The sequence below is a fragment of the Panthera pardus genome, unplaced genomic scaffold (genome assembly GCF_024362965.1).
Source record: "Panthera pardus isolate Hobbes unplaced genomic scaffold, ASM2436296v1 HiC_scaffold_25, whole genome shotgun sequence".
NCBI classification, from domain to species: Eukaryota; Metazoa; Chordata; class Mammalia; order Carnivora; family Felidae; genus Panthera; species Panthera pardus.
In genome coordinates, this window is record NW_026526821.1 from 8002908 (window position 1) to 8029085 (window position 26178).

Here is a 26178-nt window from a genome sequence, read left to right on the forward strand (position 1 = left end):
AATAGCAAGCTGCTCGAGGGAGTCCCGAGCTGTCCCGGCAGAGTCCCCGGCAACTACTCCCGCAGGGGCAGCAGGCAGCTGGCGAGCAGACAAGTTCTTGCTGCTGAGTCTCATTCCACAGTGGGTCGTTCCCCTGATACTCCAGCCACCCCCCACCAGCACTCCCTTGTTGTTCTCCCTGCAGAACAGCAACACATGCGTTTAAAGCGCGAGAACTGGAGCGAGGAATTTGGAGACAGGATATTGCCATTTGGGGCCAAAACTACCCCAAAAAACGGGATTTCTTGTAACAGTCACAGCGATTTCCAAAAGGCACACTCTAAGTTGATCGACGTTTCTGAAAGGCACTCTGATATTCAGGGTAATTTGAAAGCACGAAGACAGCTCTTGGTGGGGACATTCAAGGGACAGAAAAGCTTTCCAACGCTCCAAGGGAGTGAGGCGCTGTGGCCAGAGGCAGCGGGTCAGGAACCAGACAAAAGGGTCTTGGATCCCTGGCTCCCGTAGAAATGAGCTCAGTGACGGCAGGCAGGTGCCTGAGCCACTCCGTGAGGGGTCTCATCTCTCTGAGAAGGACGGTGATTCCTTCCAGGGCAAGGGTCACAGATAATACTCTCGTACTGCGAGCCCTGGGGGGGATGAGCCTCACGTCTGTTCACACTACCTCCTGGAGCACAGAACAGAGCGCGTCGGGCCCCCAGTAAACATTCTTGAATGAACAAATGAATAGGAATGAATGAATGAATGAGTTTACCTTCCAGTCAAGGTGGCGATGAGGGAAAAATGCAAGTGAAGTACCTGGCATATCATCGGAGGCTTGGTGAATGGTGCTGGCCGCTACGACCAGAGACCCCAAAGGCAGATAGCAGATGGCCAGTAAACGCCCGGCATTTTTAGCCAAACACCCTACGGTGGGAAAGCATTTCAAAGGGTGAAATCAAAGCACTAAATATTATCCCAGAAGGCTGTGTGGTGTGGGGACAGACGCCGTGATGGTGGCCTCCACGGTCTACCCCCCCCCCCCCACCGTGTTCACACTCTGTGTGGGCCCCTCCCCTGACTATGGGAAGGACTTGACAGCTGATAGGATGTCATTTGCGTGGTTATGATGCCTAGGATTGTGGCCTCCGGCCTGCAAGGAGACTCTCCCTCTTGCTGGCTTTGGTGAAGACAGGCTGTGTTGGGGAGGCCCGTGCAGTAAAGAGCTGAGGGTGGCCCCCAAGCCACCGCCAGCAACAGACTGAGGCCCTCCGTCCTACCGTCACGCAAAACCAAATCCCCCCCATAACCACGTGAGCTCGTGAGTGGATCCTTCCCCATTCTAATGAGCCTGAAGCATCTCAGCCTTGTGAGAAACTGAAGCTGGGGGCCCAGCTAAGCCACGCCAACACTCTTGACCCACAGCAACTATGAGATAACAAATGTGTGTTGTGTTACGGTGCATTGTTGGTGGTACTTTGCCGCAGAGCAGTTGAAAACGAACACATGGAGTAATCCAGGCAAGACATCGATTGGCCACAGCGCGGGCAGCCGGTGCTCAGAGAAGGACCACTTGCTGAGAGGAACCACAGGAGAGGTAGGGACCGTGGGGAAGTGAAGACGCCCAATCTGCCCAGGGACGGCGGAGAGTACTGGGCGCATCTGATTGTTACTGCTGCGTGGGGATGTAACATGGGTGCTGTCAGACCTCCTCACTCTTGAAGATGACACAGAAAGCTGAGTTTTATTTGAAACCTCTCCGTTTTTTAAAGGTTGGCCACGAAGTTGGGATTTTGAGAACAGCGGTAAGTTAATCTCATGCAGGACAAAGAAAATAGGTCTGGGGGCTTCGTTGGGAGATGCGGAGAAGAGTGGGGGCTATACCAGGATACTGGTTCCAAATTCCAGCTTCCAAGCTGGTGGCCTTGGCCTTCCATACAGCAGTGGTCGTAGGGTTAGGAAGTCCTTAAAATACTGCTTGTTACACAGTAGAGCCAGGATATATTTTTATTATTATTGGTATCATCACTTACTAGTTTCCTATGGCTGTTGTAACAAGTTACCATGACTCAGTGGCTTAAAACAACATAAATCTGTCTTCTTACAGCTCTGGAAACCAAATGTCTGAAGTCAGTTCACCGAGCTAAACTCCAGGTGTTGGCCAATCTGGGTCCTTCTGGAGGTTCCGGGGCAGAATCTGTCTCTTTGTCTTTGCAGCCTCCAAGGGCACCCACATCCTTTGGGTCACCTATGTCTCTCCTCCATCTTCAAAGCCATCAGCACACAAACCAAATCTCTCTGTCCCTCTGCTCCCACTATCACATCACCTTCCGACTCTATTTCCTCCTGTTTCCCTCCCACGAGGACCCTTGGGATGACACCGGGTCTACCTGGATGATCTCGGGTAATCTCCCCATCTCAAGAGCCTTAACTTGATCACATCTGCAAAGTCCCTTTTGCCACGTACAATCACATTCACAGGTTCCAGGGATTAGGATGTGACATCTTTGGAGCCATTATTCAGCCTATCCCTACTGCTATGATTGCTGCTGTCATTGCTGTTATTGGGCCCACAAGCTTCCTCTTGGTGACCTGCTGGGATTCAGGTCCCAAGTCTGGTCCAAACCAATTCACCTAAGGCTACAACTTGAAACTGGCACAGGTCCCGTGGTAAAGCATCTGTCTGTGGAGGCAGTCTTGGGAGTTTTACACCGGAAGCAGCCAACGGTGGGTTTGGGCGAACTAATAATGAGACTAAGCGCAGCAGTTAGCATCACCCCCTTCTCCATTTATGACCTTGACTATCTCAGAGAAGCCAGCCAGCCAGTAGTGGTACGCATGCAATTCCTCGTTGACAATATGTGGATCCAGATGTATGTGGATCCATCACCAGTTACCAGGAAGGGCAGAAATGGAACCCGGGGAGGGTGGGCAGGCAGCGTTGTCTTTATTTGCTTCGTTGTCCTGTGGCATCTCTTTTCTCCCCAAATCAGGGATTGATTTAAGTACACAGATTCTAAGCATTTCTTAATCCCCGTTTAACTTCCTTGAGATTCAGATCCCATTGTGAAGCTTACTCATTTCCATCGAAAACAGGATGCTGTTGCTTAAAAATCACACTCATTTTATGGCACTCTTTAAGCAGGCAGCAAATTAAGAGCAAACAACATTATCTGCCAGTTAAATCTGCAAAGGGGTGATCTGAACGGATTACTCATATTCCTGATTAATTTTTAGTGGAAGTAATGAGGAGGTTGTAAATGGAAAAACATATGCAGGAAGAACCTGCCTTTCAAGCACAAAACAATTTATGCTAATTGATGGCTTTACCAATAAGGTAATCTTGGAAAAATTTCTTCAGATGTTTAAAGGCATCTAATGGGATAGCTATACAACTTTAAAGCAATGACATGTTGCCCTATAAAGTTCCAAGTGACTTGAATTCTACTTTATTTTTTTTTTAATGTTTTTATTTATTTTTGAGAGAGAGGGAGAGAGAGTGCATGAGCTGGGGAGGGGCAGAGAGGGAGGGAGACACAGAATCTGAAGAGGCTCCAGGCTGCAAGCTGGCAGCACAGAGCCCGACGTGGGGCTCGAACTCATGAACTGCGAGATCCTGACCTGGGCTGAAGTCAGACGCTCAACTGACTGAGCCACCCAGGCGTCCCAAATACTACTTTACAACTATCCATCCATTCATCCATCCTTCCATTTACCTATCTTTATTGCAATATCCAGAATTGGTAAGCATATGGGGAAATGGATACCGAGACTGTATTAGTTCAAAAAGAATATTTTGAAATAGGGAAAAAAATCAAGAGAAGAGTATTTCATGATTTGTGAAAATTACATGAAATGTGAATTTCGGTGTCCATTAATAAAGTTTCTTTGCGACAGACCTACGCCCCTTGAGAATGTTTTTACCTATGGCCGCTTCTAAACTACAATGACAGAATTAAGTAGTTGCAACAGAGACCATCTTGGTTCACAAAGCCCCAAGTATTACCAGCTGTCCCCTTACCGAAAGTTTTGCTGATCTCTGCTCTAAAATCCCAGACCACTGCATGAACAAGTCATTTGGGAATGATCTGAGGCTGCTTTGGGAAAGATCATCTTACTGGTATGCTTTCCCCCCTCTTTAAATCCGACCACCTCACATGTTTAAATCATAAATTTTGCAACTACCCTAATCCTACCACACTAACCCAGTTCCTTTTGGTTTTGCAGATTTCCTTCCAGATGTGAAGCTCTAGGCATGTGTTTGCAGCCACGATGTATGATGTGTATTATTTAACTCTTGTGCATTAAGATTTTGTGAATTTCTTCTCTCAAAGAAGAAATTCATGAACCATAATTCTCTGTACGAGTCACAGTTCCTAACACGATGCAATGAACAGAGCAGGTGTTTCCACACACACTCTACGTGTATTCATGTTTGTGTATCTTAATATATCAACGTCTATGAAGGCTAATCAACCAGGCATGGTGGATGCATGGCTCTGGGAAGAATGGAGTCTCCGGAGAGGTTTCCTGTGGCCCACAAAGAATTACCGTTTCGTTGTTGGTTTCAACTGGAATCAATTTCCAACAGTTACAAACAACAAGATATTACATACACACTCAAATCCTAGATTTGACTCCTAGTCTGGAAAAAAACAAGAGATGTCCTACATGGAGCCCACAGTCACACGTCAATGGTCTTCTGGTTTGGGGCTTTTGACGTTTCACCCCCCATTTCCCTTCAGCCCTCTTCTCTCTGGCCCCTGTTGAAATTATACCATCTGGTACTGCTATAAATATACACCTACAGCCAGATAATCTACATAGATGTGTCTGTAGATGTCCATATGCATCCAAATTGATTCTGATGAACATACTCACTGCAACAGACTAATGATTATATCCCCTCCCCAAATTCATATATTGGAATCTTAACCCCCCAGGTGATGGTGTTAGGAGGTAGGGCCTTTGGGAGGCGATCAGGGCATGAGGGGCGAGGCCTCACAATTGGGATTATAAAAGAGACCCCAGAGAGATCCCTTGCTCCTTCCATCAGTGAGACACAGAAAAGACCATCGCCTACGGATCAGGAAGTCAGTGCCACTGGACACAGATAGGCTGGCACCTTGATCAAGCTATCAGTGAGAAATAAATTAATTTCTGTTGTTTATAAGCCACCCGGTCCTATGGTATTTGCCGTAGGAGCCCAAACTGATTAGGACACACACATGTAATACTAACTGAGGCACAAAGCAGACACACAGGGATGCACGGTTACTATGTTACCAGCTGGCTCTTCAGGCTTTGCAAGGATGGCATTTAATCCAAGTAATACAGGGGTGAGTACAGGAGTAAGCCACCTGCTCAGACAGTGCTGGCCATGTTTTTCAGCATAAATATTCTAAGATTGCACTCCACAGGAGTATACATACCATCGAATTTTTCACGCTCTGTAGCAAGCGCTCGTGCTGTTCAGCTATCGCCAAGGCAGCAGAGTGGACTTTCTGGTAGATGGCCTCCCCATCTCGAGTTTGAAAGATAAACAGCCCTTCCCCAGTTTCACACATCCTGTGGAAACAAAAACAGAGGGCTCCTGAAAATCCAGTTCCACGAAGTCCGAGGCACCAAGGGCCTAGAAAACGTCATGAAACCAGAGCTGTTTATTTCACATGAGGTCGGGACTCTTGTTCACGTTCGCTAAGTTGGCTAGAATCAGAATTTCCAATTCACTGTTGTTAATATTGGGCAGGACACCGTTCATTCTAGGCTAACTCGGTGCTGAATTTTTTTCCCCCCAAAAAAGCATAAGTGTAATCCCAGTACATTGCCTCTCAAAGACAGCTGTGCAAATGGGTTCTCGTTACTGTCCGTGCATCGTAAGTTCATCAGGAGCTCCACCATCCAGGGGCGCCTGGGCGGCTCAGAGGGTTCAGCGTCCAACTTCGGCTCAGGTCATGATCTCATGGTTCATGAGTTCGAGCCCAGTGTTGGGCTCTGTGCTGATAGTTCGGAACCTGGAGCCCGCTTAGGATTCTGTGTCTCCCTCTCTCTCTGCCCCTCCCCGACTCGCACTCTGTCTCTCAAAAATAAAAACGTTAAAAAAAAATTTAAATACAAGAAAAGAAACTGCCATCCAGCTCAGCGGTGGAAGAAGGCTTCCATGACTCCAGGTTCTGTTCTTTCCTTATAGTCGATGGCTTTAAGGATTCTTTCATCTCCAAAATCAATCTGGATTCCTTTTTTTTTCACTTTACCCACTGGCTTTTACCTTGGACATTTTGTCCGGCTTCCAAAGTAGTCCCAAAAGCCCCAACAGTCTTTCTTATGGCCTGACACTATCAGAAACAGTGGATGAAAACCCAGAGAAGGTAAAACAGTTTAAAAGTTGGGCCTTTGCCACGTTCTTTGTGAAGATAAGGATTCAGACATAAGAACACGGTGGCCATACAGAGATACAACAGTTGTGAATTTCCCAAGAATTACTTTGCCTAAATGATGAACCTGTCACTCCGGGCCATGAATTATGCAGTCGGTCAAGAATCTAGAAGAAAGTCGGGAGCTCAGAAAGCACCTGGGAAATTCACTCACTGGTGCCCAAAGCAAGTATGTATCAAGGCAGAGTGCAGTAAGCAGAGAATGTGGGCTCCAGATTGCCTGGCCGTGCTTGCCCCTTGCCAGCTTTGTGAGCCGCGACGCACTACTCAGCCTAAGCCTGCATTTCTGCTCGTGAAATAAACAGGAGGATAACAGCCATGACGTAAGCGTGCTGAAGGTGTTAGGCATGATACATAACGTGCACAAAGGAGGTCTTTCACTCAACGCGCACCTCCACTCTTCTGCTGGAGGGTAAGCTCCAGGTAGACCAGATCTGTTCCTGATTTGTTCACAGATCTTCCGCCAGTGCCTACAACAGGGCGTGGCCTATATCTGGCGCTCCGTAAATAACTACAGAATGGACTGTGACATAGGAGGCGATGCCCGGCAAACGTGTAATTAAGAACTGGACCCCGGCTTCCTTGAGGAAGTTTTATTGAAACTGAGGTTTCTAGAAGAGAAGGGAGGAACAACAGTCTGACAACTGCACAGAGTATGTCCTGATTTGGTCAAAGGCAAGTGACACACTAGGGGCCGGGGGGCCGGAGGGGGCAGCCTATGTTCCAGGAGCTCCGGGAATGGGCAGGAGCTCCCAGAGATGACAGGCTTCGCTCTGCGAAGTCACCACCCGACTGTAACCACTCCCACAGGCACAGATGCCCAACATCGGAAACTGTCCCTCTCTGTGCTAGTGACATGTCACACAGACATACCACATTGGAACAATACTAATGGGACCGAATTTAAGAAAACCAGAATAAATGACCCCACAGTGGCCAGTATAAATCAGCAAACTTGTGAGATGGGAGTGCCAGTGGGTTCCGCATTCCCTCACTTGCAACATGTGTTCTGCGCATGTGCGTGTGTCCCTGTGTGTTTAGAATATTTGAACATTGTTACAAGCAGGATGCATCTCATACTCGACACGTATATTTATGGTACTCTTCTCTCTACTCCTGCAAAGCACTTATTAAATCAATGTTACATTTCACATTTGCAATTACGTATTCTATATGAAAGAGTAAGGTACCTGTCAGAAAACAGAAGGCAAATCATAAGGGCTCCGGCAATGGATGTAATGGTAAAGAAACGGGCTTTTTCCCTGAGAAGTTTATAATTTATTCGGCTAAACAAGATCTATGTAAGTGAACAGGTTCAAGACTAACATGGTGGTGCAGTGAGCTGGTGAACGGTACTGGTCAGAGGTGCACTGATAAAGGAAAGCAGAGCTGGGGAAAGGGGTGGGTGTCGATGTTACATAGTAACAAGGAAAATCCAGGAAGGCAAACACCAGAGGGGAACAGATCAGAGGCACTTTCCAGGAGAGACACAAAATTAGGAGCAAAACATTGCAGAAGTGAGGTGAACCGTGGGACTCCTGTCCTACCTGTGGCTGCAGCCGCCAGGGACACTATGGTTAAGAAAATACGGAAAAAAAAAGAAAATACGCACAGAGAAACACAACACGAAGTCAAAAAGAGGCTTAACCACATGGGTTCTGGCAGCCCCATCTTGGAAGAAAAACCCGGGGAAGCGTCTGTTAGGAACTCGTAATACAGAACAGGGGCTCTCTACACTGGCGCATTCGACATGAGCAACATCGTATGGCCAGGTCGTTCTTTGTTGTGGGGACCGTCCTGTGTGTTGTAAGGTGTTTAGCAGCATCTCTGGTCTCTACCCACTGCATGACAGTAGAATCCCCTAGCTGTGGCAACCCAAAACGTCTCCAGACATTGATAAATGTCCCCAAGGGGGCAAAACGCCCCCAGCTGAAAACCACTGAAATAGACCAAAAATAAGGGGTTTAGGGAGCACCTAAGTCAAGGTTCAGCGGTGGAGAGGCTGTGCACACGAGGCGGCTTCCGCGTTAGGGGAGCTGTGGATTCACCGCAGACGGTGTTCACGATGAAGCACAGAGGACGTCCTGCATCTGCGGTCTGTGGGGTCTTGCCTGTTCCAGTCATGGGCATCATCGCCTGGTGGTCTCAGCTTGAGACAAGGTAGCAGCTGACTGCTGGTGCCGTGTGTAGGTGTGTTTATGTGTGTGCGTGTGTTGGCTGGAGGTCAGCTAATCTAGGCTGCCTGCTAATGTGGTGGTTTCCCTGTCCTTCGCTGAGACCACTGGGGTGAGAAACAGAAATCAACGTAAGACACCACGTGACGTACCACAGTACCACTGAGGCTTCCGAGCCAGGGACGGCTCTTGAGAACGTCAGCCAATCTCCTACGACTTGCACTGGTTTGTCAAATCTTTGCGCCGCCTTATTTAATGCTTGTTTAATCAGCTCAGTTTTCCTTTCCCTTAAACAAATGTATTGTAAACGAATCACCAGATCAACAGCAGAAGCCAGTATGCTCGACTACAAGTTGGAGGCAGATGTGAAAGTAAATACAGGGAAAACAATATGTTATTAAACTCTGATCAGATCCTCTTGTCAAAGATCTAAGCGGGACGTTTGCTCACGTGTTAGTGACACAGGTAAAGTAGAAAGTGTTAGAAGATGTGTTTAAAATGTGCCAACACCTCACTGAAATGTTTCTCTGTAATTTAATCAGGAGGATCAAAAAGGTAATTAAGAGGAAAATGACTTGGGGCGCCTGCGTGGCTCAGTCAGTTAAGCATCCGACTCTTGGTTTTGGGTCGGGTCATGATCTCCTGTTTCGTGAGTTCGAGCCCTGCGTCCAGCTCTGAGCTGACAGTGCAGAGCCTGCTTGGGATTCTCTCTCTCCCTCTCTCTCTGCCCCTCTCCTGATGATGCTCTCTCTCTCTCTCTCTCTCTCTCTCTCTCTCTCTCTCAAAACAAATAAGTAAAACTTAAAAGAAAAATCTAAAAAAGAGAGAAGAAAAGGTCACTGTGAGATTACATTCATTTCATGTTATGCCTCTATCACTAAAACCATCCCACATCTGGGGAAACGCGGCTGTGTTTCCCGGGGCCCTGCTCTAGTTGGTGTGGGACAGAAAGCCTCATATGCTGGAATCATGGTCAAGTTTCCTGACCTCTCGAAGTTTCCACGGACAAACCTTTGAGAGCGGGGAAACTGTGTTTTATCTTTAGGAAAGGATCTCAAGTCAAGGTAAGCATCTAACGAGGATTTGTTGTTATTTTAACCCTTTAAAATGTCAAAGCCAAGGAGAGGCGGTCCTCGGGGAAAACTTCAGGAAAGAGGCACAACCACATCTCTGCCTGGATGGAAACTGGGTAATCACAGCCCGGAGCAGCGGGAAAGCGAAAAACAGCTGCACGGCGGCGGGAGGCGTGTGGCTGGGGAAGAAAGTCTGTGTTTGAGGCTCACGGGCTGTGAACACAGAATAATACAAACCTCTTCTCTGAGAAGGGAGATATGAATTCGGGAATGTGATTCTCCCTTTAAGAAAAGCAGCTTTCATTAAACAAAGATTGTAATGCAAATGACCGGGGGGATTTGTTTCTCCGGCTGCAGGAGGTATACTGTGTCTGAGTGTTAGCAGCACCTTAAATAAAGCCCGTCAAGGGGCGCCTGGGTGGCTCAGTCGGTTGAGCGCTGACTTCGGCTCAGGTCATGATCTCGCGGTCCGTGGGTTCGAGCCCCACGTTGGGCTCTGTGCTGACCGCTCGGAGCCTGGAGCCTGTTTCAGATTCTGTGTCTCCCTCTCTCTGACCCTCCCCTGTTCATGCTCTGTCTCTCTCTGTCTCAAAAATAAATAAACGTTAAAAAAAAAAAAAAAGAAAAGAAAAAAGCCCGTTAGCCCGGTGGACGAGAGGAAGAGAAGGTTCCAGTTCAGAGGGTGCTCGGCCACACGCTGTCCCTTCTCCTGTGGCTCCACCATCCATGTCACCAGGCTTCCTAACGGTTCCCTTAAATGTGTACAGACGCTGCCATCATCACTTTTTAACTTTTTAAAAAAGGTGTTTTTAAAAAATGTTTATTTATTTAATTTTGAGAAAGAGAGAGGGGGGGGAAACATGAGCAGGGGAGGGGCAGGGAGAGAGGGAGAGAGAGAATCCCAAGCAGGCGCCCATCGATCGGCACAAAGCCCAGCCCGATGCGGGGCTCGATCTCATGACCCCTGAGATCATGGCCTGAGCCGAAACCGAGAGTCAGACTCTTGACTGACGGAGCCACACGGGCACCCCTGCCATTATCACTTTTTAGACTTGAGTTTATGAAAACAAAACAAAACCCAAACAATCCAAAGTCATAAAATGTGGCCAGTGTAAAAGACAGTGGGTTGTTTATTAATACGTCTGTTCATCATGTTCTATGAACACGTAAAGTCAAAGAAACGCTTTTCCCCCGTTTTTCCCCATGCTATGCCCTGACCTAGATCTTAGGGAGCACTGCCCCCCGTTCTTCCCACTGTAGTGCTCTACAAGCAGCAGGATGAAAGGGAGGGCTATTTCACAGTTTCTCAACCCAAACGCGAAGTGTGGCTTTACTGACCCCCAAGAGAATGAAAAGCCAGGTGAGCAACAGAGGGAAACTTCGGAACGAACCTTGAAGTTCGCATGCCCCAGACTGAAGTCGGATCACCCCCACCCCACACTGGCCCCCCAGGCGTGCCTGTGCCGTTCCAACGGCTCCCGGAGGATCCCGATTCCTCTCTGTCTCCTTACCCACGTCCAGTCAGTCAGCTTTGGGCACTAGCTTCAAAACATGTCAGTATCCAAACATCTAAGTCCACGTTCCTTGTTACCAGCATGCCAGGAGCCACCCTCGTCCTCACCGTGAGCACTACAATGCCCCCTCCCCACTGCTTTTAGCCTGAGTTAAAGAAAAAAAAAAAAGTCAGACCATGTCACCTCTTGGCTAATCACTTCCTGTGTAGGGAAAAATTTAATCTTGTCCAAACAATCCGGTCTGGCCTTTGCCAACATGGGAGGTGATTTTTGTTTGCCTGGGTTCTTGGGTTAGACGAAAAGTAACAAGGGGGTTTAGGGTGAGGCTTTGGGTCACGTGCTATCAGCTGACCTGGAGGCTGAGATGAGCCAGGTGGGCAATCGATGAATCAACCAAGCAAGCATGGGGTGGAGCCTCAATCAAAACTCTAAACGCTGTGGCTGGGAAGCGTCCCCGGTTGACAACACTCCGTGGGGACTGTCACATACCGGTATGAGAAAAGTACAGTGTTCTGACTCCACAGGGAGAAGACACAGAATCTCTATGCCGGGCACTTCCCACAGCTCCTCCCTTATCCGATGGTAGTTACTCTGTATCCTTCAGTGGTACAAGCTTTGACCAACTTCATAGATGTCAGTGAACTCCAAGTCATTCTAGCAAATTCTGAAACGTTTGGTGGTTGTGGGAGCCCCCGAACTTGTAACTGGGGTCAGAAGTGAGGAAGGTCTTGGGGACTGTTCCTTCGAACCTTGCAGTGGTCTCTCCCCACCCACAATGGCTGCCCAACTAAGATGAAAAGCCAAATTCTTTACAGTGGCTCCAAGCCCCACACGGCCTGACACTGTTCTGCTTCTTCCTTTACATACATTGTGGCCCCCTCCCTCATTCTGCTCCTGCCACGTCAGCCTCCTGGATCTTCTCTGCACACTCCATGTATACCCCCCTTGGCACCTTTTCCCAATGTCCTTCTGGCTGGAATGCTCCCCCCCCCCCCACCGCCGCCTCCATGATTCCTCCTGGGTCTTCTGTCGGCATCACTGACTCAGTCAGCAAAGCCAGTCCTGCTCACCCTACTTAAAATTGCACCCCCTCTTTGGGCACTTGCTATTGAATGATTTTATTGTTTGCCGTGAACTTACACAATCTAACATCTATTTTACTTTTTCAAATGTCATTATTGTCTATATCCCCTCTTCTCTACAGAGCGAACTTCATGACAGAACACGTGAGAACCTCCTGTCCGTATGCTTTATTCACTGCTACGTCCACAATGCTCGGAACCACATGGGGCTCCTAGGGGGAACTCAACAAACATTGGATGAAAGAAGGAAATGGCTCATTTTTATTTACTAGACCCTTCTAGAAAGTGAGGTACCATCACATGTAAAGTGGTCACATACACCAGTGGATCATCACCCGCAAGTGATGGCTGCACTGTACAGATGACCAACAGGTACGTGAAAAAGTGCCCAGTGTCACTAACCATCAGGGAAACCAAAACCAGAATAAGATACCATCTCACACCTGTTAGAATGTCTACTAGGAAAAAGACAAGCGATAACAAGGGTCCGTGAGAATGCACGGGAAAGTCTAGAGACACTTGTGCACTGTTGGTAGGAATATAAACTGGTACAGCCTTCTGGAAAACAGTATGGCGGTTCTTCAAAAAATTAAAAATAGAACTACCATATCATCCAGCTATTCTAGTTCTGGGGATCTATCCAAAGGAAATGAAGTCACTATCCCAAAGAGATATGTGAACCTCATGTTCACTGTAGTATTGGTTACAATGGCCAAGACGTGGAAATGGCCAAGTGTCTACCAACAGATGAAATGCATAAAGAGAACGTGCCATGTACACACACACACACACACACAATGTGATCTCAGCCATAAAAAAGAAGGAAATCCTGCTGTTTGCAACAACATGGATGGACTTTGAGAGCATTATGGTAAGGGAAGTAAGTCAGATGGAAAAAGGCCAATTCCATATGATCTCACTTGTGTGTGTAATACAACTAAGCTGAACTCACAGAAACAGATGAGTGGATACCAGCAGCTAGGGGTGGGGATGGGGAAAATGAGGAGCCGATGGCCAAAGGGTACAAACTTCCAGTTAGAAGAGGAAGAAGTTCTGGGGAGCTAACGTCCAGCGTGGCGACCACAGTGAGCAATACTTTACCGTGTCCTTGAAGGTTGCTCAGAGAAGAGATCTAAAATGTTCTCACCACACACACATCGTGTGGGGCGATGGAGGTCTTAACAAACCTTAAGGTTGTTATCACTTCGCAATATATACATCGTACGCTTTAAACTTAAACAGTGTTATATGTCAATCGGATCTCAAGAAAACTTGAAAAATAAGTAAATAAAATTTAAAAATACACCCCAAAATTTTTCCTTCAAAAGATGGCCACAGGGGCGCCTGGGTGGCTCCGTCACTTAAGCATCTGACCCTTGATTTCGTTTGAGTGTGAGATCCAGCCCCTGTGGATTCAAGTACAGGAAGAACGGAGCACATTTTATCTGTTAATTTGTTTTAAACTCTTTAATAAGAATGAGTGTATGCTCTATAAAATACTCAGAAATGAGAAATTACTAAGTAGCTTAGAATCGAGAGAGAAATAGAGAATATTCAAAGATTTATATTAGAATAGGGGTCCTTTGACCTGTAAACTCATCTGCTAGAGGGAAAAACAATTTTCTTCTCCGATGCAAAGCCATTTCACTAAGTACTTGTTTTCAGAGTGATACACACTAGAAATGAACAATTGCTTTGCCAAGACTGCGCAGAGGCCTTTAATCCAAAAAAAAAAAAAAACAACAAAAAAAAAACCAAACACCTTTCACAAACTTGTGCACTCCATTTAAGAAAAAGAATTTGTACATGCAATGTCGATTTTCACATATTCTTGGCATACCTAAAAGTTTCTCCTAAAATGATGTCAAAAGCACAGCAGAGACTCTCTCTGGCTGGTAAAGAGGAGTGCTCTCGTGTGGTAATTATTCAGGACGTGCTGCGAAATGTCACCTGAGCTGCTTTCACTCCTGCAGGTGCTAAACCCAGGGTATTAATCTAAATCAGTCAGGAGGTGAGGCGGAGCCTGACGCTGAAGCATGCTAACTCAGCAGTCAGCTGTAAAACTAACAGGGGAGCCTACTGGACACCGGCCACCTTTCCTTAAACAATAACGTTTCAAGAACGGTTCCAAGGGAGGTGTTGACGCAGTGAGATCCTCCTGTCCGTTGGATCATCCCATAAAAAAATCAGAGCCCCTGCCAGCCTGATGTGCTTGGCTGAAGTTTCAGAGCTTCGAGGTGGAAAGAAACAAACAGAAGACTAGAAAAACCTCAAACAAAATAAGCAATATGTCTCTCGGCCCACCAGATAAACTAACCGTTCTTCTTGGTCTCCAGGGGCAAGAAGTGGCAATCCATGGTGCAATTGCGTTTTATTAAAGAGCTTGTATTTCAACCCTGGATTTCTTCAAGGAAAGAAGAAAACAAAACAGAAGTATGATCGGATTTGCTTATGTTGGGTGGAAAGGAGGAGAAACAGCATCCAGAAGATCCTGACGACCTACGATCATCACACTGCTGCCCAGGAGAGATGAACAACCCTGGCTATATGTGCCTGTCCTCCAGACTAAAAAAAAAAAAAAAAAAAAAAGAAGGTTCCAGCAATTAGGCGAATTCATACATTAATGCATATCCAAATGGTTTTCCTCTGGTGATGTAAGAACGCCGTCTCTTCCCTAGCTCTGTGGAAGTATGGAATATGATAACTGATGGAGGTGATAGACTAACCTGATGAAATACGATAGACTTTCTAGATATCTACAAGGTTTGGAAGTAAGAAGACCTGAGTGTGAATAAATCTACCACTTACTAGTCTAATGCCTTCGGACCAGTCACCCAGGTGCCCAAGCCTCCCTTGAAGATGAAAATAGTAATATTCCCTACTTTGTACGATAAGTGAATGGCATGACCGTATGAATGAGACACTGCATGTAAAATGCTTCGTATAGTGACCTTCGTGTAGTAACTTGCTCCATAAATATTAGTGATTACTCTTCGTGGCCGGTATGCCGGCTGGAACAGAATTTTTCAACTGGGTAACTGGACCAGATACCTATTTGCTGTGGGAGATTGTTCTGTGTATGTTTAGTAGCACCTCTGGCCTCTCTACGCAGTAGATGCCAACGGTATCCCTGACCAACTGTGACAATCAAAAATGTCTCCAGACATTGCCAAATGCCCCCTGGGAACAAACACATCCTTCGTTGAGAACCACGGTTCTGCATCTCAGCACCATGATGCGTGATGTTGCTAATTACAGTCAAATAACTGCTTTACCCTATTTGCTTTGAGCAGCTATTAAATGCTATGTTGGACACATTTTGTTAGGGTTCTTTTTTTCTTTTTAAACCTTACACCCATTCCCCTTTGGATGGCATGAGTGCACCCTTCCTGCTTTGGGAGAACCACCCATTCTATTGGTACCCTGTGTGCCTTGTGTAATAAAGTTCTCAGTATAGTACCTGACACACAGTGAATGTAACGGTCAATATATGGTAGGAATTTCTCTCTCTTCTATTTGCCTGATGGTGTGAGAGGATCCCAAAGCGTCTAGAAGCCACCATGTGAAGCCAGAGCAAAGCCATCCTAGAAGCAACAGGACTGAGAGATGAAACCTAGGGTCATGTACACTCTGAATCAAGTCAAGGCTGAAGCCATCCCTACCTCCTGGACTTGTGGTTATGTGAGCCAATGAATTTCTTCCCTGCTGTTTCAGTTTGGTTGATACAACTGCCTACTATGTGCCAAGCATTATGCCAGGCATTCACACATACACCTTATTTAATCTTCATGGCAATCTTGCGACGTATGTCATATATTGTACCCATTTTACGGGCAGCCAATGGAGCTCAGAGAGTTAGGTCATTCACTCAAGGCCCACAGCCAGTATGTGGTACAGCTGTGATTTCATTTCATTCCCTCCAATTTCTAGTTCAGTCTGTTACACATGCCCTGGTGTCAGTCTTGGTGGGGTAAAGGGGGGCCCTTTGAGCAGAAGTAACACCCCATCCCAACTCTAACAGAAGCTGAAAGTGAGCAGAACTTTGCCCAAAGTCCTTGGGGAGATTCTTTGTGTTCTGGAAGGCAATACTGCAACATCTTTGCAGATGCATGTTGGATACGTGAAAACTATCTGCCTGGAGACACTTAACTCCTCTTCATTTATCGATAGGAGACAGGGAGAAAATCCTATTAGTTAACAGGAAACTGCTTTGTTTTGAACACATCCAAAAATAGCCAAGGAAAAAATTATCTTCACTCATAAAGCAAGGCAGATATGAAACCTTCATGCTTGGGGGAACACAAATGATCTTATTATCCTGAGCATCTTGACGGTAACCATAAAAATTCATCTTTATTTGAGTTTCAGGCAAAATATAAACTAGGAACATTACCTTGTGTTTAACACTGTCTGTATCCTGCAGACCCAAGCCCTGCTCCAAAAGTCATCACAATAAAACATCAAAGACACTGCTGAGGAGAAGCGGCGCTATTCTAGGCCATCCGTGTGCGTTACTGCTGTTCCCCACAACAGTCCTGCAAGGAAGTTATGACTTGGACAAACATACAAGGGAAGCGAACCCCTCTGTCCAAGGTCAACAGCTAATACAGAATAGAGATGAGAGCCCAGGGTGTCCCCCTGACTGCTTCTTCCACCACCTCGTGCTGTTTGACAAATGAGCAAGACCCTAAGAACACATTCCCGAAACTCTCCCTTCTGTGACTCACTGCAAGTTAGCATCATCCACAGAGCACGACCACTGAATAAGAACACGATGCAAAAGCAGCTGAGTGTTCTGAGTCCCTGCAATCCTTGAGGCACAGCATGCTGTGGTACGGGTTGTAGGTGTTCTCATCATCTAATGGCTTCGACGAGATACCCTGAAGGTCAGACCATAAAGAGACTAAAGTCATAGAACAAAATGCTTTCGTTTTACAAGTTAGCACTTTTATGCTTTCGGGTCAAAGGCCATTGGAATATTTCTGAAATTTACGTCTCCAATAGATCTGTAATTTCCATCCGCCATTTCTTCTACCTGAGCTACTTTGGTATCTCTCCATATATCCACTTGCCACCTCTATCTCACTGCCTACAAAATATAAACACCATTCTCTCTCTCTCTCTCTCTCTCTCTCTCTCTCTCTCTCTCTCTCACGTACACACACACACACACACACACACACACACACACCTGCTTAAAAAATCTCTATGGTTTCCTATTACACTTAGAAGAAATATCAGTCTTTAAAATAATGTCCTAGATCCTTAGCAATTCTACTAGATTAATATGAATAAGTTGAACTTTTGCAATATATGAGTAATATGAAAACTTGAAAGACTGAGATAATTTCAAAAAAAGTTTAAGGGGCGCCTGGGTGGCGCAGTCGGTTAAGCGTCCGACTTCAGCCAGGTCACGATCTCGCGGTCCGTGAGTTCGAGCCCCGCGTCAGGCTCTGGGCTGATGGCTCGGAGCCTGGAGCCTGTTTCCGATTCTGTGTCTCCCTCTCTCTCTGCCCCTCCCCTGTTCATGCTCTGTCTCTCTCTGTCCCAAAAATAAATAAAAAACGTTGAAAAAAAAAAAAGTTTAATATTCATCATGAGATACTATAAAAGTTTACTAAGGTTTTAGCTTTCAGATATTATGACAGAAAGCCATACTCTTCCTATTACAATTCCCATAAATTCAAGGAACTGAAAAATTTTCATGCTTGAATAAGTGCTACCCGAAATAGGCCCAAGACACCCTGATCAATGCAGAATTCTACTGTCCATTGATATGAAATACAAGTGGGAGACGATATGAGGCATACAATCAATAGAAAAGCCTACTTCTATCGTAAAACATTTTTCATACATAGATTTCACTGGTTATGGTTAATACATAAATAATTCTGGAGACCCAAACAGGAAAATATAGCCACTTTCCCCAACAAATTCTGATTTTTCTACAGAGATTTTCCCATAAGGATAATAAATAAGTAATTCTGACAAAAGAACATCGCTCTGAAGATTACAGTTTTATTTTCTAATGTGAAGACATTTGCCATCTCTGGGAGATTCAGAGACTCATTTATAGCATTTCAATTTCCAGGTACTTAAAAAGCAAATTTTAAATAATTGGGATTTGCTTATAAGGGAATGAGCAGATTAAGTTGAGCGGAGCATTGCTGTCATATGTTCACACAAGTTAGGGTCTTATGTGTTTGCAACTTCTGTTTTTACTCTTGTATCAAGTATTGTATTCCTATTGGGAAGAACCATCCACTTTTACAAACAAACAAACAAAAATGTTTAAAACCACAAGCTGATTGCCTTCAACTTTAATGTGAATTTTACAGAAGGACTTGTATCTTGAAATTTAGTCATTTAAAATTCCAAGATATAAAATTTATCTGCAATGTCTCAAAAGAAGAGCCTAAATTCTGAGGGAGCAAGAATGGTGAGGGGGTGGGGAGAAGGATGAGATGCTGATTAGACTAAAATCTCTTTCTGGTTAATGATAGACCCAAATTTTTTGGCACCATTGGCACTACCTTCTCTTTCCAAAATTGACTTCTAAAAGGAAAAAGGGAAAGCCCTAGAAGTGCTTATTGGGTATGGATTGCAATAAGCCAGTTCTAGAATCAACCTCCTACCGTCAGTGTGGTTCATTACATCATGGATGGAACCCAATCAATGGCACCTTCAGAAATGAATGGTGCCTCATATTGATAATCTACCATAGTCAGCCAAGGAGAAAACATAAGCAGATTAACACTATGGATGTTTCCCAAAACCCAAGAAGCTGGCCTGTGTTCAGCATGACCCAGTAGATGGTACCTTTCTGGCATTTTCACCTAATTCTACGTCAGTTTGTGGTATGGAATCAAACTGCGCAATGCAAGTTTATATCACATTGCTGAGAACTCTCCATGGGAAATAAAGCCATATGGAATATCTGACTACTTTACAATACGCCTGGCATTACAGGGCTGGAGCTCTACGCATTTGTAGAAGCACACTTCAGCGTGGATCTCATAGGCCAACCTGGGAAAAGGAAAAAATAAGTAGGAGAACAGTCATGAAACTCACCTCCCTGCCTCAAAAGTGAACCAAGCAGCATCTCGCCCGTACCGCCGCAGGGCACTTAGCGGCCAAGAGATGAGTTTGACTCTGGGATTCTGGACGTCCCAAAGACAGATGTGCTCATATGTAATCTGCAAGGCACATTCGCCATGTACATCTAAGTTAGGGGATGGCATCAAATACACATTGAATCTCTCTGGGAGAAAAACAAAAGGTTAGTCTAAAATCCCGGGAATGAAACATCAAAGACAACGTAGGAACAAAAGAGGCATTTCAAAATAATGCTAGCTCACATTCTAGGTGCACGTTGAATATTCAGGAAGATAAACCTTTCTCATGAATTCACAGTGCCAGAAAATGATTTTTTTAAATTAAGACCATATTAAATAACATGATAATGACACAGTCTGGCGGTCGACATACACTAAACACTATTTGCATGAGCAAAGACCATGTTTAGAATTTTTTAATTTGCATAATAAAAAAACGTGTATGCCAGTAGAAGACTAGGGCAATGAAACCATTAAAAACGTTTTTTTTCCTGCCAAGTACACATTAATTCCACCCACACTTTGGTGTTCACAAAAGGTGCAGGTGCAAATAACTGTCGCATGATTTAATGATATTAAAGTTACACTGATCAACATATAATTTTCATAACCAAATGAGTAAAACTATATCCCAAATCATTTAAATAAAACTCCATGCGAATACCGTGCACTTAACTGACCCAACAGTCTGTGAAAAATCCAATAGATATATTTGAACTCGTTTTAGCAAGAACGCTACAAATTTCCATTTGCTTATTTGGATGACTGTTAAAATTTAACCAAGATTACTCTACATAAACGACTTGGTTTATGACTGCAACCACATTGTCATCCCCACAGATTCAGTCATGGCATTTCTGCTCTACTTCTATAAAATTCATTAATTTGGGAAGCTATAGAGTCAAAAATCTTTAAGTGAAATATGAACACAAATATTACTGGAGTCAACATTTTCACCCATCCATCATGAAGGTGGATTGCCTAAATCTGACAAGATAGTGCGGCACTAATCATTATCAGCGGTATTTTAAATTAATCATTTTATAATAAGGAAGTCACTAGAATTCTTATAGATTTTAGTTGAGTTTAGTAAATAGGAGTGTCATGACTGCTTTCATGGATTTATTCTTCAAATTTTCTGTTATTTCCAACTCCCAATCACCAATTATTTGCTGCTTTCTAGCAACTATTATTTTAAAAGTATATTCTAATGGAGTAAAATTTCTCCCTGGGGAGTTCTGGAGCAAGTCAGAAAGAGTTCATCCTTAAGTAAAAAGGTAAGAGAGACCATTACCAATTTGTTCACTTGAAGTTCTATAACTTTACTTCACTCGAGAATAACAGCAAGTGTAAGAGTGACTGCTTTAGTTACAATTACTTGAAGTCATGCAAATTAATATCGTGAAGTGCCTTCAAAGAGGTAGCTGAGTTTTGTAGTAATCCCTGGTAGTTATGTACCAGGGGTATTCTTATTCCTATTTGACAGAAGAGGAAACTGAGGCCTGGTTGTGGTATAGTAAAGGGAATTCCTAGGCACAGCCCATCCTTGGACTCTGTAGTGTTATCAGGACAGAGCTTCACAAATATAAATTTGTGAAAAAAAAGTGCTGAGCGGAGCACTCTAGATTAAAAAAAGAAATCAGATCCTGTCCTATCTTCCTCTCTAGGTCTGGCTTCACATGCAAATATCTGTGAGGCATCCGCTCAGGTCCATACAGGTGCATCCTCAGGCTACAACAGAACGGGATTCTGGGATCCAATCCGCCCTGTCACAAGGCTCGGTCACCTGGAAACAAAGAAATCATTCCTCACCTCCAGGCTCATACTGTAAACCAACAGTGAGTTTTGCTGAAATGATCATGGGTATTCTGGTCATTATTACCTCGAATGATTTATTCCCAGGTTGAGTGTTGAGCTCAAGGAGTTGGCTCAAGTGTTTTAGTGGGGGGGGGAAAAAATCACAGAATTAGGAGGGTTTAAAGATGATGAAACATTCGTGATGCCCGGATTCTATTAAAAATGTTGGAAAACTCTCAATGAAATACTTTCAGTGAAAAACGCAAGACCAAAAAGAACAAAACAAAACAAAACACTATGCCTTAAAATCAGCATATTATGAATACAGGCTCAGGAGTGTGGTCTCGTATCAAACACCAGCTGTTGGAGTTAGAACAAAAGCTTCAGTTTCCTCATCTGTAAAACAGGGGGACGGAACAGTGCCCCCGTCACGGAGCTGCTGGGAACATTAAATGACCTGATGCATCTGCCACAGAAACTGGTGCATGGCAGGTCCCCCCCACCCCGATTTCTAGCTGATGCTATTAATGCAGATACATTCATATTTATGCATCGAAAACATATTAGGAAAAGAAATACACTGAAATATGAACACAGGATTTAGGTGCAATAAAAAGTTCTTTTTCCTTCTTTCTGTATACTTTTCTTATAACTTCAAAAATCTGACATGACGAAGATGTCTGACGGTGTACTGGATGGGGATAAAAACAATGTCAAATAGAGCGAAGGAGAGAATTTTCTTTACATACCACTCTGTTCTCTCTCGACCCCAGTAGCCAGTAAGTCAGGCTCTCCGAGGCTGATGTCATTGATCCGTGCGCCCACACACTCCGTCTGGAGCAGTTTGCACCATTCATCGGCCTCCAGATCTGTGGGAATGTCCAGAAACATCACCATGCGTGCCCAGCACCCACTTAAAAGCTACAGGCAAAAGCCCTCCCCGCCTCGGACGAACCTGATTCACAAGCAAAGGTCTTGGAGGTGTCGTCATTGAAATAGATTCCTATGGCGTGCTTCTTGGTGCTCTTCGGCAACCGGGCTACGTTCTTCACGTTGTTGAGCTCTGTCACCTGAAAAACGGACAACTGCAAGTCTGATCACACTCCCTGCGTGAACGCGCCCGGTCCACACCACCACACTCGGGGGAGGCACGTTCAGTGGAAGGCACGCCACAGATGAACAGCCCTCGACAAAAGGCGCGTTTTGGAAAGCTGCGGATTATTTCGGTGTGGGATCCTCAATATGCAGCAAGAAAAATTAACGAATGACCTTCCTTTTTCAATTTCCTGAGTATTAAGTGGCACGGACTCAAAACTTCCCAGAGGGAGAATTATCTCCCCAAAGAGTCTACCTAATCAGCAGTTCTCAGGTCTGTATCCCATCGCTGGGAAGGCCTTTCCAATACTCCAACCCCTCGAGGTACTTCCCCTGAAGGCAACTTACACGTACTGACCGCAAGGGAGGGAGGGAGTGGTGACCCAATTCATAACTCAGTCACCTCCCTCTTTGATAATCAGAAATGGAGTGTCAGAAGTCCCCCAAATGCCCCTCTACTCGGGGTTCAAGTCATATATTCCAAGACAGTGGTTTTGTACCACACTTCCCTACTCTCTCTGACTTACTCCTAGCTTCTCAATGCTTATAGGGCCTCTGTTTAGATTCTTCGTGGTATCACCTTTTTCCTATCAGTAGAGAAGGTTTTTCTCCATCAGACATTCTCTCTTTCTTTCTTCTCTCCCACAGTCTTTGTCCCTCTTATAAACTTTCATAAAATTAACACTTATAAACCACTACCCTCTCCCTCCCCTCCCCCGCACTCAGGGTATTGGCTTATTGTGTTTCCAAAATGGCTGCCTCTCCTCCAGTTCCATCCAGAAGATCTGCTGCGTTGGGGCTGTGATGACTGGCTCCTGCAGGAGAGAAGGCTTAGGTGGCTTCAGGGTCTTGACAAGATAAATAACTCTTTCTGACAAGTCTCACTTCCCCTTAGGATATCTCTTTTGTGTTATCTAAAAGAATATATCTCCTATCAATCTCTGCCTAGATAACCATCTCTTATCTATTATTCTAAATTCAAGGAGTGCCTAGCTCGAGAAGTAGGGGAGGTAAAAAGTCAATACCCTCCACACATAAAGTAACCTGATTATTTCATTCCCCTACTTCTTAACCTCCATTGGCTCTCTTTATAGTATAAATGCAAATTTCTTGCATAAAATATCATCATAGTTGCTACAGACCCAATATCTGTGGCCTCCCAAATGTACATGTTGAAATCCTACCCTTCAAGGTGATGGTATTAAGAAGCAGGGCCTTTGGAGGCTGATAGGTCTTGAGGGTGGAGCCCTACTGAACAGGATTCGTGCCCTCATAAAAGAGACCCCAGAGAGCCCCCTCGTCCCTTTCACCACGTAAGGACACAGAAAGAAGATGCCTTCTATGAACCAGATGGCACGTTCTCACCAGACCCCGAATCTGCCAGTGCCTTGACCTTGGACTTCCCGGACTCCAGAATTGTGAGAATTAAATTTCTGTCGTTTATAAGCTACCAGTCTATGGGATTCTTTTTTCATGGCAGCCCAAATGGACGAACACATCAGTGCTCCCTCAAAGCTGGCCACAGTACTCTCTACCTGAGCAGGTAGTTTTAGTAACTCAATGTTACCAACTTTATTCTCCAGCTACTCCACGTCCCTCGGAGTCTACCAGACGCATCTGTTTACTTTTTGTTTTAAATTTTTTTTAACTTTATATTTATTTTGAGACAGAGACAGAGGCAGAGAGGGGCAGAGAGAGAGGGAGAGAGAATCCAAGCAGGCTCCACACGGTCAGCACAGAGCCTGGTGCAGGGCTCAAGCTCACGAACTGTGACAGCATGACCCGAGTTGAAACCGAGAGTCGGCCTCTTAACTGACTGAGCCATCCAGGGCCCCTGTTTATTTTTCGTTTGTGTATTTTTGTGCCAGTGCCCCAGTACAAACACTATCGTCTTGCCACACCTACTTATCGGTCTCTCCACGTCCATGGTAACCCCATTTATTCACTGTTAACACAGCATCCAAATGATCTTTTCAAACACAAGCCTGATTCCAGCACTTTCGTGCATAAAACAGAATACTTCAGTGACTTCCCACTGCACTTGGGACAAGCAGCCAAGTCCTTGGAGTGACCCTCAGGCCCCTCTGTGGTCTTCCCTGGAGCGATCTTACCAGCCTCCTCTCTCATACCTTCCCCTTAAGTCCCAGCCATACTGGCTTTTAGTTCAGGCTCCAGAAAGCACCATGATTCTCCCGGCACAGAGCCTTCCCCACTCTCTCCTTACTTCACTTGAACCCACCTTATGGGTCTCAGTTTAAATCTTGGTCACCTGCAGGGCCCTACTGGACGCCCCTTATCCCTCCTCTAATCAGAGCCTCCAGGGTCTATCATTCAATGACATCTTTGCCCTCGGAGACCTTTTATGGCCATATGGGCTGTGGTTTGGCACCCATCCTGCCTCTAGGGTGAAAGTTTTTTGCTCACCACTGTGTCCCCCGAACCTAATACAGAGTCTATCACCATCCTCAATGAATGCATACTCAATACATATCCATATACTCAATGAATATGTGTGGATTTGATGAACAAAACACCAAACACACCTGCAGATTTGCTTGCATGGTGTGTCTCCGAGGTGAATGCTTCTTTCTCCAGGGAAATTTCACTTTTCCTGAAAGGCCCACTTCCTCTTGGAAACTTGCCCTGACTTCAGGGTGAATTAATGGTCGCCTTCTCTCTGTTCCTGTGTGTGCTGCATGAAGCTTCCTTCTATTACCTGTTGTTGTAATTAATCCATCTATCTCTCCAGCACCTAGCTAGACGTGAGTCACCTATCAATGACTTATTGACAGAATGAATCGATGACAAACAATCATCTGAGAGTCAACATTTATTGAGTCTGCACCACATGCCACACACTGGGCTTACACTGTCCTCACATAATATGTTTCATTTCATCTTCGTGAACACCCGAGGACACAGATATCATTATCAGTATTTTCCAGCCGAAGAAGCTGTGGATGAGAAAGGTCAAAGTCATGTGCTCAAGTTCCCAGCTAAAACGTGGCAGAACCACGTTTTAAATGGGGGCAAACTGACCCCAAAGCCTGTCTGTGCTCTTCACCCATCTGAAATACTAAGGATTAATTCTAAATACTTTCAGCACAGACAATCTTTAGCTCAGAAAGTCATCTCATATGCGAGGACTTCTTTCTTTTCACTGGTGTGTAAGGTGGGGAGGACAGGAGGGGGTGTAGGAGTAGGGCTTAGGTGCCCAGGCTTTATGATGACCCTCTACTGAAACATTATATAAGCCTAGTCCGCCCTAACCTGAGGCACAGCAATGACTTTGAAATATGTCATTTCATTACACATCCATTAAAGGTAAAGAGGAAGGAAAGTCACCTGAAAGAGTCAGGAAATGTAGGGAGAATTGCATGAGTCAGAACACAATTACCCATTTGGGAAATTGGTTTAAATAATAAGCAACCCAACACCTCCAGCTCGGGGGTGGTGACTGAGTGCTCACAGAGTAGGCAGGGTGATGTTTTTCATGTGTCAAAGGACTATCGGGTTCCAACGCAAAAGTCTCTGCCCCCAATTCAGAACCACCTCTCAATGAGCACATGCCTGCACACTTACCCACCCCCAGCACCCCCACATACACAGTTCTTTTGAAAGAATCGCAATCTACACAAATCCATAACAGAGCCCTTCTCAAAATACATGCTACCATGAAAATCATGAGGACATTTGCAGATATATTTGTAAGTCACTTTAAAAATTGTATAAGACATATTTATTTCCACCATCACTCCATTTTGTAAATGAGAAAAATCAAAGCAGGATGTATTTTTTAATATTCCTTTTAAAAAGAAATAATTTGCCCCTAATGAATCTCTGGAAGCAAGCATAGATTTTGATAAGGTCTCAGGTTATTTTTTGATAGGAATGTTATCTTATTTTTTTAATATT

The 26178-nt window shown here is 45.0% G+C and overlaps 1 protein-coding gene across 2 annotated transcripts in view; it reads right to left on the minus strand.

The window, feature by feature from the left end:
• DOK5 (docking protein 5) overlaps positions 1-26178 on the minus strand; it is a 153427-nt gene that overhangs the window by 27568 nt on the left and 99681 nt on the right. For both annotated transcript variants that reach the window (XM_053890117.1, XM_053890118.1), the window contains 4 exons: positions 22124-22238; positions 21918-22037; positions 19328-19517; positions 5412-5547 (listed from right to left, as the gene is read on the minus strand). In XM_053890117.1, coding sequence (XP_053746092.1) covers positions 5412-5547; positions 19328-19517; positions 21918-22037; positions 22124-22238 — 561 coding nt within the window. The remainder of the gene's footprint in view (positions 1-5411; positions 5548-19327; positions 19518-21917; positions 22038-22123; positions 22239-26178) is intronic.